The sequence below is a fragment of the Trichechus manatus genome, unplaced genomic scaffold (assembly GCF_000243295.1).
Source record: "Trichechus manatus latirostris isolate Lorelei unplaced genomic scaffold, TriManLat1.0 scaffold00199, whole genome shotgun sequence".
NCBI classification, from domain to species: domain Eukaryota; kingdom Metazoa; phylum Chordata; class Mammalia; order Sirenia; family Trichechidae; genus Trichechus; species Trichechus manatus.
The window spans coordinates 3,561,462-3,576,463 of record NW_004444135.1 but is presented as its reverse complement, the minus strand read 5'-3'; the positions used below and the strand labels follow the sequence as shown (position 1 = coordinate 3,576,463).

The 15,002-nt window shown below is 39.1% G+C and overlaps 1 protein-coding gene across 4 annotated transcripts in view; it reads right to left on the bottom strand.

Moving 5' to 3' along the window:
- Positions 1-15,002, bottom strand: part of LAMA3 (laminin subunit alpha 3) — a 330,267-nt gene that overhangs the window by 51,862 nt on the left and 263,403 nt on the right. For 2 of the 4 annotated variants that reach the window (XM_004387926.1, XM_004387927.1), the window contains 8 exons: positions 9,468-9,518; positions 8,742-8,893; positions 4,804-4,914; positions 4,595-4,706; positions 4,219-4,386; positions 2,721-2,917; positions 998-1,114; positions 158-312 (listed from right to left, as the gene is read on the bottom strand). In XM_004387926.1, the coding sequence (XP_004387983.1) occupies positions 158-312; positions 998-1,114; positions 2,721-2,917; positions 4,219-4,386; positions 4,595-4,706; positions 4,804-4,914; positions 8,742-8,893; positions 9,468-9,518 (1,063 nt within the window). The remainder of the gene's footprint in view (positions 1-157; positions 313-997; positions 1,115-2,720; positions 2,918-4,218; positions 4,387-4,594; positions 4,707-4,803; positions 4,915-8,741; positions 8,894-9,467; positions 9,519-15,002) is intronic. The other 2 variants (XM_023742062.1, XM_004387928.1) reach the window with 1 other exon arrangement.

The window sequence follows — 15,002 nt, the reverse complement described above, 5'->3', positions numbered from 1 at the left end:
TCTGGCCTGTGCCCCGGTTCTCACGGCTGGGCTCAGCTTTGCTCTCCCATCCCTCCACCCTGTTCTGGAGACCCGGCTAGCAAAGGGGAGGGATTTCACACATGGCTCAGGACAATGCCACGCGCAAACGGCACACCCACTGCGGCCATCTACTCACTCTTCCAGTTGCTTCGCCAGCTCCTGTAAAGACTGAGCGTGCTTCTCTGCCTCCACCACCAGTGATTCTTTGCCAGCAGATTTGGAAAGTTCTGTCACTTTGTCACTTAGTTCTTGTCTTGCTGCATTTAAGGTGGCAGCTAATTTTTCATAGTCCTGTTTTTTTTTTTTTTCCCAAGTAAAACAAGACAATATAAATTTAAGCAAAGACTATGTATACCATTTTCTTGAACTCTGTCATAGATGACATATTTCCAGGAGATAGCAAAGAGAAATTATGTTTTCTAAACCCATTTACCAGACCAATTAATCCTTGGTTTCCTTCTGATAGTGACACTGAAAATATTCCTTCAGATCTTAAAGGCATTTTGAACATTTTCTTGATGGTAGGTACCCTCTGTGATAAGTTTTGTAGAAATACACTATTGTCATTAAAGTGAAGTTGTACTAAAGCAAAACACTTTTTTTCCTGATTTAGAAATTACTATTATAGATATTTTCAAAATGGCCATTGAGCTGCTAAAAAATTTTGTAAAACTTTTATTAGTCCTAAATGTTTTCTGTTAACAAAGATATGCCTAACATTTTTAAAATAGCATCACGATTTTTTGTTATCATAAAAGTAGAATTTCCTTATTGCGGACAAATTAGAGAAGACGCTAGACACATAGAAAAGAGCTCATTCACACCCCTCCCCTAAGCGAGAACAACTGTTAGCATTTTGGGATCTTCCATTTAAGAGACATAGACTTAGAAAAAAATAGGTCAGTCCATCTTATAGTTTCACTGCAATATAACTTAAGTGTTTTTAGAATTTCTAGAGAACAAGTGTCTTCCTTACCTTCTGGCTTTTCTCCGTCAGCTTAAGCACGATGTTGGTTTGCAGCAAGGAAGCGTCTGCAGTGGTGAGATATTTGGTAAAATCGCTCTGCAGGGAATTTATTTCTTTAACTTGTCTCTGGAGAGAATACAAAGAATACGTACTTGAGCTGCATGATATATTATCAAGAGACACAGACACATTTATCAGACAACAGCACAGAAGTAATTTCAGAGCCAGAATGTTTTCTTGAATGTGTTGACTTAAAGATCATCAAGACAACCACAACATGATGGGAAATCTGGTGTCTTTGCAGTGGGGGAGTGGCGCCATAGTTTTCTTAAACTATATGCCAACTGGACAACCACCATTACTGCTGGAGGAGGTTCTACACTAGGGTCAGCTCGGCCAATGAGGTGGATATATGTTCTAGCTCTAGTTTGTGGGACAGAATGAGGAATTTTAACTAACTAAACTAGCACCAACCATCAGCACACTCTACATGCCAGTCCTAATGAGGATCTGGAGGTAACTTCAATGGGAGAGGACATAGGAGCTGAGAATGCTAGGTCAGAAGGCTCCCAAAGTTCAGAGACCCATAAAATTGGGTCCTGCTCCCTCTCCTTGGTATAACCAGTGACTTCTAGAAGCCAAGCCAAGGTGTCACTACCTAATGAGGACTTGGGAGCTAAGCATATAGTCATCGGCTGACATCTTCTTTATTTTATTTTACCCAGTTCTTCCTTTTTGGGGTCAGCCCTTTGTTATTCTACTTTGATCTTACTGTCATTTCCTGTTGTGATTGTTAGGTGCCGTCGAGTTGCTTCATGGTGACCCCAGGTGACAGAGCAGAACTGCCTCATAAGGTTTTCTGGGCTGTAATCTTTATGGGAGCAGACTGCCAGCTCTTTCTCCCCGGGACCTGCTGGGTGGGATCCAACCACCGACCTTTCGTTCAGCAGCCAGGGCTTAACCATTTGTGCCACCAGGGCTCCTTCTGTCATTTCTTAACTCCTCATGTTTGTGCTGTTGTTCTAGCTTATGATGTTCACCATTAAAAATGTATGCTATAGAATCTCAGCTCTAAATTCTGTCGCTGAAGCTTCTGTATGCAGCCTGTACTTTAACTTATTTCCTATAAAGCAGGTAATGGCTTAAAATGACTCAGCTGGTGATTATGATAATGATTGTTACATATCCAACATATAAGCTAAGTTGTTTAAAACATAAAATATACACTTTTAGTTAATTATAATTAGTTTAATTTCTCATCTAGTTGGCAATATTATTCCTCCAATGCTCTTGCAGCCAGAGGTGGGGGTGAAGCAGTTTTTTCTGTGGTTTAAGTTCAGAATCTTTTCTGTTAGCTGAGGAATAGAAACAACTTTTGATTTTGCATTAGTGCCTCATTTCTGTTGGATAAGTTTGAAGCGGTAATCTGTAAGAGGCCCATCTATAAGAGACAGCTTGCATGTTGCTAGGATGCTGAACACGTTTCAGTGGAGCTTCCGGACCAAGATGAACTAGTAAGAAAGGCCTGGAGATCTACTTCCAAAAATCAGCCAGTGAAAATCCTATGGATCACAACCAATCATGAGGATGGCACAGGACCGGGCAGCATTTCTTCTCAACACCAGCTAACAACAACAACTAGACATACCGACTAGCTTAGTCATAATAAAGTTGCTTGCTTCCCTCACTTTTATCATTAACGAAAGTATGTGGACTCCAGCCGTGAACTCACCTTGATGGCTTCCAAAGCTCTCTCATTGTCTTGGTTGAGGTCAGTGGCCTGCTTTGCTTGGGCAGTTGCCTCCTGTAGAGCCCCATGAAGGTCATTGAGTTTGGCTTCATATTCATTTAAAGAATCTTGTATACTCCTAACAAGTCCACTGTTCTCCACCTGGTGGTTTTCCAGCCAGCTTCTTATCCGAGTCAGCACTGTAACACACCATTTTATGTTTTCCATGTAAGAGATGACTATATTGAAGCTAATTTAGAGACTGCAGAGGGAGAACTGAGTTTCTGCTAATTGCATGCATTTCCTTGAACTTGTGAAGGAATGGGAAAGGAAAGGAATGTTTACCCAAGCACCTGTGTGTGTGTTGTACACACTGCCTCACTGCACACTCATAAAAGCCCCATGAAAACGATAATTATCATCCTCATGTATCACACAAGGAAATGGAGGCACAGAGAAATGAGGTGATCTCCCCACGGTTATAAGACTGGTCAGGCTTGGGACTTGAATGAGATCTGCTGGAGTATTAAAAACATGCTTTTTCCACTACTAATTCTCTCTCCTTACCAGACTAATATTAAATTTAAATAATACAAATGCTAAAAGAAAACTGGTCCTATCTGTACATTAATCATTGATACATCATTTTACTAGGAAATAAGTATCAGTATTTGAAAAAAGCAGGCACTCAACTCATATTGCTCATCGTTTTGAGCTAATGAGGCACTTTCCCTAGTCAAAACCATTCAATATAGACAGTTAATTTCTAGTATATCCATTTTTTGTTTTTGAAATAGTAGTGCTAACACCAATTTCTCATTTAAAAATCCAATGCTTAAAAAAAAGATATAATGTCCTCTGGACACTCTTTTAGCTCAGTAATGAAGTCACTCCTGAGGTTCATCCTTTAGCCAAAGATTCGACAGGCCCGTAAAACAAAATGAGACTGAAGGGCCACACCAGCCCAGGGGCAAGGATGAGAAGGCAGGAGGGGACAGGAAAGCTGGTAATGGGGAACCCAAGGTCGAGAAGGGAGAGTGTTGATATGTCACGGGGCTGGTAACCAATGTCACAAGACACTATGTGTTCTAATTGTTTAATGAGAAGCTAGTTTGTTCTGTAGACCTTCATCTAAAGTATAATAATTTAAAAAAATGATATAATGAGAAAGTTGGGAAGAGCTGAAAGAAAGTTAAAAGAATGAAATTGTAGTTAAAAAGGAATATGAGGCATCAATAGCTAACTTTTAGGAGAAGTTTTTTTTGGGGGGGTGATGGTAAGATGTTATATTCTAGAACCTTTTGGTAACTTGGATAAAGGACTCTTGGTCTCCTGTGGAGCTACCCACTTGTACCAGAGCACAATATATTCCTGTGATACTTTAATAGCCATACACACAGGGACAATGAGGTTTTCCACCTGTAACTAGGGATTCTACTTTGCACATGATATTTCAATCTAGTTAGAACAAAATGGATGCAGATTTCGGGAAAATTCTTACGGAGTTGAGCCTCCCTTTTCTCTGTTTCGGCTTCTCTCAGCTGCTTTCCAAAGTTGCGGTTCCGCATTTCCCTCATCATGCGTTCTGCTTCCGCCAACTCTTTGGAAAAATCTCCTGAAGGCAGGTTGTTTCCTTCTCCACCTGTCCCAGATATCTGCTTCAAGAGAACTAGAAAACATTGAATAGTTTATTAAACTTAGAATTCTGGGCTCCAGACGACTACTGAAAAAAAAAAGTTAGAGATTTTTATGGAGGATTCATATGAGTCAACACAGGACCTTTCTCATAATGTTGAACGCTTAAAAAGAAAATTTTCAGTGTACAATAAAGGCCATGTAATAAAAAGTATTTAATTGGACTAAACAGCCCTTCTTACTGTGAACATTCCTGATGATGTTTTTAATCTTTGTGTCCAGCTCTTTTGCACTTTGGAGTGTCTGATCAACATTGTTATATAATGTTTGTGCTTTTCTGGAATTCATTTGAACCTGTATAAAAAATAAATTGATCAGTTTACAGGGAAAAAATATTAAACACTTTGAAATTAAAAAAAAGAAAACTAAGGTAATTGACCTAACACATTACCTTTTCTTGCAGAGTGTCAAATTCACGATTCAAATTACTCAGTTCTTTTTCTAGGCCATCCATTTTTGATCTGTGATTTGAAATGGTAGAACGGTAGTTGAGCAACTGATTCTGAAAATAAAATACAAAGTTAATCTCACTTTAGAGCAGAAATTGAAAGTCCTAACAACCCTGTACAACCTGCTAATGATATCAAAAGATTCATTTAGCAATGCTGGTTCTACAGAAAAAATGTGGTTCTTCGAAATAGGCTACATGAAGAATTTACTTTCCAATGTAAATTGTGATATGGTTCTAAAATAAAGTAGCAAATTTTTAAAAAGTGAAGAGAAGAGATAGTTTACTGACCTAACCTTACAGAAATGAGGGTGATACTACTTATCTGAAATATTAACTTCTAGATTCTATAATCAATTCAGTTTTTTAAAAACTTATGTAGGGTTGCTATGAGTCGGAATTGGCAACAGGTTTGCATTTTTTTTTTTTTTTTTTGGTATATTTAAGCTAATAATACTGAAAACAGACAGTATGGCTCCTTTATTGAAGGGACCATTAGATTTTAAGAATTGTAGAGCTAGAGGGGAATGATAGCTCATTTAACTGAATATCCTCATTTTACAAATGAAAAAACAGAAGCCCAAAGAAGTTGAGGAACTTGTTCATGGTCATATAATGATCAGTGACTGATTCAGGACCAGAATCCAGTCTCCTGTCCAAATGCCTCATTATTTTTAGAGGGTGACATTGCTGCATATAATATCTACAGTAATGATTATTTTCAATTTATTGGAAAGATGTATTAATACCTTGGAAAAAATTCACAAGGAAAAGCAATACTTTTACCTAGATTCATATTTGAGAGCCAGCGTTGAGTAAGACAACACAGGCTTTAGAGCTAAAAAGATTTATGTTCAAACTCTCAGTACACCACTTACTAGCTGAGCCTTATTGAACCTTATCTCCTTCATCAGTAAACTGGGGATTACAGTATTAACTGCAGTTGCTTTTGATGATTAATGAGCTAATATATTATAAAACGTCATGCACACACGTGCATTCAAAAATGTCAGTTCTCACAGAGTGTCTAAAAAAAGATATATTGAAGTCCTAACCCCTGTACCTGTGAATGTGACCTCATTTGGGAAAATAGGGTCTTTCTTTGAAGATGTTAGGGTGGGCCCTAATCCTAATCCCTTCTGAGTGGTGTTTTATAAAAGGGGAGAACAGACAGGGAGACACAGACAGGGGGAAGACAGCATGTGAGGATCCCTCTAAAGCCAAGGAAACACCAAGAAACACCAGGAAGAAGAAGACAAGGAAGGATTTTCCCCTGGAGCCTACGGAGAGAGCACAGCCCTGCCAACACCATGAATTCAGACTTCCAGCCTCCAGAGCTGTGAGAAAATAAATTTTTGTTCTTGAAAGCCAAAAAAAAAAAAAGTTAGTTCTCTTTTCATACTTATTCCTACCAAATTTTCACAGTGTGTGTGTGATAGAGGAAGAAGATATTTTAACTTTACAATGGGAAAACTGAGGCTCATCATTATGTAGAACGTTAGCAGAATGCCTGGATTAGAGGTGCAGTGGGTAAAGCACGGCCTTTAGAATTTGATCTTGGATCAAATTCTTCTAGAACTGCCATACACTAGTGTGTGATTTTGGACAAGTTATCTAGCTCCTCTATACCTTTTAAGTGAAAATAACACTATTTTCCTCATGGAATATTGTGAGGGTTAAGTAAAGTATTTAGCACAGAGCCTGGCACACAGTATGAGTACAAAAATGTTAGTTCCCTTCCCTTCTTTGAAGAAGTGTAGGGCTGAATTCATGAAATCAAAGTAACTGAAGTGGCTTCTTCATCTCTCAAAACATAAAGGCTTTTTTTGTTTCTCTCTCTCTCTCTCCTCTGTATTAAGCCTGTAAACCATGGACTAAATTTCCCCTGATGGGATGGAAGAGAGTCATTTTTATAGAATTTTTTTTTTGCTATATCTACTTAGCTACAGTCACTAATGGGTTTAGAATCAAGCCCTCATTCCAAAAGCCCCTATTAAATTTTCCCCCAAAGCCTCTTTGACTGTGTCTAGCCTAGGGATTATCTCACCCACTGAAATCTTTTACTTCAGTGAGTTATGTTTTTTTATTTCCTTCATTTTTAATTGGATATGTTTATATCTACCTCTTCTTGTTCGATTTCTGGTGAGCCGTTTTTTGTTTTGTTTTGTTTTTGTTAATTTATTTGTTTTTTGGATTTTTTTATATTTCCTAATTTCTTGTTCCTTCTATTGGGTGTTACTCCTCAAAGAAATTTTCAGATTTTCCCACCACTTTCATTTTGTCGAAAGTGTACTCATCTCTTGTCTGTTGCTTCTGCTGAGCATCTTTCTTATTGTTATTTGTCTATGAAAATGCTTGCAGGCTCATTCTGAGTCAGAGGTTTCCTTCCCTCTGCACTCTCCGTGCCCTGTGTTGTGATCCTCCCGAAGTCCATCAGTTCAGGACCAGGTCTTATATTGGCAGCTCAGGACTTGTATACTATGGTGATGTTGAGGATATCACAGATCCAAGCTGTGACTGCCTCCTCTAGCTTTTCAGTTTTCACATAGTTACAGCCCAACAGTGAGCAGTGGTCAGTTTCAGAGTTGGCTTTTCAGCCTCTATTCATGGTGGGGGAATCCTCTGTTTCCCTCACGGAGCCTGATTCTGGCCACTTAGGGGTCACTTTAGTCCCTATTATTTCTCAGGATACTCTACTGGCTACCTTCTTTCCTCGTGCACATGGGATATTCACCAAGATGGACCATATCCTGGCATATAAAACAAACCTCAACCCATTTAAAAGAACTGAAATCATATAAAGTATGTTTTCTGACCACAATGGAGTTAAATTAGAAATCAACAGCAGAAAGATATTTGGGAAATCCCCAATTTGGAAATTAAACAACACACTTCTAAATAACTCATGGGTCAAAGATATGAACCAAGGAAAATTATAAAATATTTTGAATTACATGAAAATGAAAACAGAACATTTCAAAATTTGTGGTACAAATTTACAGCACTAAATGTTTATATCAGAAAACAGTAAAGGTTTTGAATCAATAAAATAAGCTTTCATCTTAAGAAACTAGAAAACAAAGAGCAAATTAAAAACCAAAGTAAGTAGAATGGAGAAAAAATAAGGATAAGAATATAAATCAATGAAATCGAAAACAGGAAAACAATGGTGAAATCAATGAAACTAAAAGTTCTTTAAGATCAATAAACTTGATAAATCTCTAGCCAGAATTATCAAGAAAAAAACAGATAAGGCACAAATTATCAATATAAGGAATTAAACAAGAGGGCATCACTACAGATCCTACACGAATTAAAAGGATAAGGAAGCATTATCAATAATTTTATGTCAATACATTTGACAGTTTAGATGAAAAGGACAAATTATTTGAAAGACACAAACTATAAAATATCATTCAAGGGAGAAAGAAAACAAACAGGTAAGCCAAATAGTCCCATATCTTTTTTAAATGGAATCTGTAGTTTAAAAAAAAACAAATCAAGACAAAACAAAACCTTCAAACAAAGAAAATCCCAGGCCAGATGCTGTCACTGGTAAAGGCTATCAAATATTTAAGGAAAAATTAATACCAGTTCTACACAAACCTGTTTTTGAGAGCCTTCTGTATGGAAAATACTGAGCTAAACGTTCTATGAGAAAAATTAGCCCAGAAGCAACTAGTAAGTAAAGAATTTTCAATTAGAAATGTTAACTTAGTTAGTACTTTCTACCAGCAAAAACCAATCCTCATTTGAATCAGAAGAAGGAGAAAAGCCCAACCTCTCCCTCTTTCCTGTTAGAGGAGTAGTCACTCATGCGGCATCTTTTCTTGAGCATCTACTCTAGACCAGGCACCATGCTAGACCCACTGGGTATTTACCCTCAGGTCCTTGGTCTGGGTCTCCAAGTGCCTCATCTGCTCCAGAGCCCCTGCGTTGGCACTCATGCCCTGTAGCTGAGACTTGACCAGGCGGAGCTCGTCGCTCATTGTGGCCAAGTCATTCAGGAGTGTCACCACACAGCTGTCACAATCTGTAGGGGCCACAATCAAAGGTAAATGCACTGCAGGCTGGAGCCACATGAATGCAAAGAGAGCACAAGGGCTGTACAGCCCAGCAGATATGTACAAAGATATTCATAGGCAAAAATCACAGCACAACAGAATCTGAAAAGGGGAGATTCCTAGATAGGGAGCATTTCTATAAGAAATGGTGATTCTATACAACTCATTGCTTATTTTGTATACGGAGAAAATAATATAAATAGCTTTTATTTAGTGTTTGCTATTCACCAGGCACTGTGATACAAATTTACAAGTATTTTCCCAATAACTGTATGAGGTAGGTATAGTTATTATGTCCATTGTACAAATGATAAAACTGAGGCTTGGAGAAGGGTGCTTGCCCAAGGTCATGCATCTAGTAGTTGACAGAGGCTAGATTTGACCTTAAACCTAAATGACACACAGCTGACCCACAGACACACCTCTTCCCACTTCCCCCCACCACTGCCTTCCCAGACTGGGAACTGTGTGTCTCATCACAGGGCTCACATATCAAACTAAAGCCCACAGCTTGGAAAGGAGAGGGGGGCTTTCTTTTCTCACCATCACATTCTTCTCCAGGGCCACTGTCTTTGGGTTCTTGGTTTATGCAGTCTGAAATCAGAAATAAAAAAAGACATTGTTATTAAACTTATTCTTCATCAAGTTTGTAGCTTGGTTTTCAGAAAAGCTGGTTTGAGGAAATTCTGGTCACTCAACTATCCAGCATTGCTGGCTCTTCTCTTCCCTCCCTTCCCCACATCATTGCTCAGGGACCTGTCTCACCTCCCAGTAGGCTTGCTGTAGGAACTTCTTTTGTGGCCTCCTGATAATAATTCTGCTTTATTATGTATTCAGTTTCTTCTCTCTAAAAGGGTCATCACTATAAAAGTCATCTTCCTCAGGAATCATTTTGATTAATTAAACTTTCCCTCTAGAACTTGATGGTGGCTTCCAGATACCATTCTTACCAAGTTAAAACTCCTAATAGTTAGCGTAGGAGCTCTGGTTGGTACAGTGGTTAAGTGCTCAGCTGCTAACTGAAAGGCTGGCAGTTCAAACCCACCAGCCACTCTGAGGGAGAAACATGTGGCAGTCTGCTTCCATAAAGATTACAGCCTTCTACTCTGTCCTAAAGGGGCACTATGAGTTGGAATTGATTTGACAGTAATGGGTTTAATAGTCAGTGTTAACGCTTCTATTCTTTTGATATCCTCCTATACAACTGTTCAAGTTTCATCCAGCATCATTCAAGAACATTCAATAAACATTCTTAGAGTACCTTTGAGCATCCACTGTGTACCATGGCCTTGTGCCAGGTCTAGGAGATACTAAGGTATCAAGACAAAAATTCCTTCTGCCCGGCAGTTTAACAAGCCCCAGGGAGGCAGTGTGAAAGACTCTGTGATGAGATATGTACACAGTGTTACTGAAACCAGATGGCCAACTGTCGCACATACAAACTGAAATCTGAGGTTCTCAGCTACAGTCAGGAAGTCTACTAGTCATCCGTGGACATTCTTTACTCCTTCTCATGTCTACACTTATTTCCACGCCGTTCGTTCTTTTTACTGAAATGCCCTTTAATTTCCCTTTGAAAAATAATGTAACTTCATCACAGCAACACTCTAAGCTTGACCACTCCTTGAAATTTTCCTAGACATGCCATAAGGATGTTTTCACTTTTTTTTCTCAGCAGCCAGTAACAGTCAACATTTTTGTGTCTATGCATATATTTTAAACCACATTTACTTTTCATTGTAAAAACTAATTATAGAAATTTTGGGAAAATCAGAAAAATAAGATAAAAACATTACCCTTGATCCTATCACTCCAAGATAATCACCGTTACCCTTATATATATTTGTATACATTTTAGTTTATTATATATAATCATGTTGTTGTTGTTAGGTGCCATCAAGTCGGTTCCGACTCATAGCGACCCTATGCACCACAGAATGAAACACTGCCCAGTTCTGCGCCATGCTCACAATCGTTGTTATGCTTGAGCCCATTGTTGTAGCCACTGTGTCAATCCATCTCGTTGAGGGTATTCCTCTTTTTTGCTGACCCTGTACTTTACCAAGCATGATGTCCTTCTCCAGGGACTGATCCCCCCCTAACAACATGTCCAAAGTATGTAAAATGTAGTCTCGCCATCCTTCCTTCTATGGAGCATTCTGGTTGTACTTTTTCCAAGACAGATTTGTTCGTTCTTTTGACAGTCCATGGTATATTCAATACTCTTCGCCAACACCACAATTCAAAGGTGTCAATTCTTCTTTGGTCTTCCTTATTCATCGTCCAGCTTTCATACGCATATGATGCAATTGAAAATATCATGGCTTGTGTCAGGCGCACCTTAGTCTTCAAGGTGACATCTTTGTTTTTCAACCCTTTAAAGAGGTCTTTTGCAGCAGATTTGCCCAATGCAATGCGTCTTTTGATTTCCTGACTGCTGCTTCCATGGGTGTTGATTGTGGATCCAAGCAAAATGAAATCTTTGACAACTTCAGTCGTTTCTCGGTTTATCATGATGTTGCTTACTGGTCCAGTTGTGAGGATTTTTATTTTCTTTATGTTGAGGTGTAATCCCTACTGAAGACTGTGGTCTTTGATCTTCACCAGTAAGTGCTTCAAGTCCTCTTCACTTTCAACAAGCAAGGTTCTGTCATCTGCATATCACAGGTTGTTAATGAGTCTTCCTCCAAACCTGACACCCCTCTCTTCTCCGTATAGTCCAGCTTCTCAGATTATTTGCTCATCATACAGATTGAATAGGTATGGTGAACGGATGCAACCCTGACGCACACCTTTCCTGACTTTAAACCACGCAGTATCCCCTTGTTCTGTCCGAACAGCTGCCTCTTGATCTGTGTACAGGTTCCTCATGAGCACAATTAAGTGTTCTGGAATTCCCATTCTTTGCAATGTTAGCCATAATTTGTTATGATCCACACAGTCAAACGCCTTTGCATAGTCAATAAAACACAGCTAAACATCTTTCTGGTATTGTCTGCTTTCAGCCAGGATCCATCTGACATGAGCAATGATATCCTGGTTTCACGTCCTCTTCTGAATCCGGCCTGAATTTCTGGCAGTTCCCTGTCGACATACTGCTGCAGCCACTTTTGAATGATCTTCAGCAAAATTTCACTGGTGTGTGATATTAACAATATTGTTCGATAATTTCTGCTTTCAGTTGGCTCACCTTTCTTGGGAATAGGCATAAATATGGATCTCTTCCAGTTGGCTGGCCAGGTAGCTGTCTTCTAAATTTCTTGGCATAGACAAGTGAGCACTCTGAGCGCTGCCATCTGTTTGTTGAAACATCTCAATTGATATTCTGTCAATTCCTGGAGCCTTGTTTTTCTTCAATGCCTTCAGTGCAGCTTGGACTTCTTCCTGCAGTACCATCAGTTCCTGATAATACGCTACCTCGTGAAATGATTGAACCTCGACCAATTCTTTTTGATATAATGACTCTGTATTCCTTCCATCTTCTTTTGATGCTTCCTGCATTGTTTAATATTTTCCCCATAGAATCCTTCACTATTGCAACTCGAGGCTTGAATTTTTTCTTCAGTTCTTTCAGCTTGAGGAATGCCAAGTGTGTTCTTCCCTTTTGGTTTTCTATCTCCAGTTCTTTGCACATGTCATTATAATACTTTACTTTGTCTTCTCGAGCTGCCTTTGAAATCTTCTGTTCAGTTTTTTTACTTCATCATTTCTTCCATTTGCTTTAGCTACTAGACATCCAAAAGCAAGTTTCAGAGTCTCTTCTGACATCTATTTTGGTCTTTTCTGTCTTTTTAATGACCTCTTGCTTTCTTCATGTATGATGTCCTTGATGTCATTCCACAACTCGTCTAGTCTTTGGTCATTAGTGTTCAATGCATCAAATCTATTCTTGAGATGGTCTCTAAATTCAAAGTTGTACTTTGGCTCTTGTGGACTTTTTCTAATTTTCTTCAGTTTCAACTTGAACTTGCATATGAGCAATTGATGGTCTGTTCCGCTGTCGGCCCCTGGCCTTGTTCTGACTGATAATATTGAGCTTTTCCATAGTCTCTTTCCACAGATGGAGTTGACTTGATTCCTGTGTATTCCATCTGGTGAGGTCCATGTGTATAGTCACCGTTTATGTTGGTGAAAAAAGGTATTTGCAATGAAGAAGTCATTGGTCTTGTAAAATTCTATCACACAATCCCACCAAGGCCATATTTGCCAACTACTGATCCTTCTTCTTTGTTTCCAGCTTTTGCATTTCAATCACTAGTAATTATCAATGCATCCTGACTGCATGTTCAATCAATTTCAGGCTGAAGCAGTTGGTAAAAATCTTCAATTTCTTCATCTTTGGCCTTACCGGTTGGTGCATAAATTTGAATAACAGTCGTATTAACTGGTCTTCCTTGTAGGCATATGGATATTATCCTATTACTGACAGCACTGTACTTCAGGATAGGTCTTGAAATGTTCTTTTTGATGATGAATGCAATACCATTCTTCTTCAAGTTGTCATTCCCAGCACAGCAGACCATACGGTTGTCAGATTCAAAATGGCCAATACAGTTCATTTCAGCTCACTAATGCCTAGGATATCAATGTTTATGCATTCCATTTCATTTTTGATGATTTCCAATTTTCCTAGATTCATACTTCATACTTTCCACATTCCGATTATTAATGGATGTTTACAGCTGTTTCTTCTCATTTTGAGTCATGCCACATCAGCAAATGAAGGTCCTAAAAGCTTGACTCCATCCACGTCATTAAGGTCAACTCCACTTTGAGGAGGCAGCTCTTCCCCGGTTGTCTTCTGGGTGCCTTCCAACCTGGGGGGCTCATCTTCTGGCACTATATCAGACGATGTTCCACTGCTATTCATGAGGTTTTCACAGGCTAATTCTTTTCAGAAGTAGACTGCCGGGTCCTTCTTCCTAGTGTGTCTTAGTCTGGAAGCTCAGCTGAAACCTGTCCACCATGGGTGACCCTGTTGGTATCTGAATACTGGTGGCATAGCTTCCAGCATCACAGCAACACGCAAGCCCCCACAGTACGACAAACTGACAGACACATGGGGGATATATAATCATAGGTTTCTCTTTATCTTTTTTATCTCTTACTCATTCTTACATGTATATATAGTTGTGTCACTCTTATTTGCTCAATTAGACTGCAAATGTCTTATGGCCCGGAAACATGGTCTTATTTCCCTCACAATCTCCCACAGCACCTACAAGAGTCTATGGGGGTGTCACGGATTGAATTGTATCCCCAAAAAATATGTGTATCAATTTGGCTAAGCCCTGATTCCCAGTATTGTGCGACTGTTCACCACTTTGTCATTCGATATGATTTTCCTATGTGTTGTAAATCCTACCTCTAAGATATTAATGAGGTGGGATAGGCAGCAGTCATGTTAATGAGGCAGGATTCAATCTACAAGACTGGATTGTATCTTGAGCCAATCTCTTTTGAGATATAAAAGAGAGAATTGAGCAGAGAGACAGGGGACCTCATACCACCAAGAAAGCAGCGCCAGGAAAAGAGCGTGTCCTTTGGGCCTGGGATTCCTGCTTGGAAAAGCTCTTAGTCCAGGGCAAGATTGATGAGAAGGACCTTCCTCCAGAGCCTACAGAAAGAGAAAGACTTACCCTGGACCTGACACCCTGAGTTTAGCCTACTAGACTGTGAGAAAATAAATTTCTCTTTATTAAACTCATTCACTTGTGGTATTTCTGTTATAGCAGCACTAGATAAGTAAGACGGGGGCTCAGCTTATGTGGATCACTGACTTATCAGTTTAATTTTCTCAACACATTTGAGTTTTAAAAAACAAGATATCTGCACATTATTAATTGAAAAACGGAAAGAAAGAAAAGCTCGCAAAAACAAGCAATTCCCATATGAGAACATTTTCTCCATTTTTGGAACAACTCCCACTTCAGGTTGCTTATTTTTGTGGCTGGAGTACAGGAAAAAGAGGGTTGAAGAAGCATTAACCTCATGAATAGGCTGAGTGTGATGTTGAAGCTTCTCCTTCACTACCTCCACTGATAATAGAATTCACTTCCTTTTAAAAAGACCTCCTCA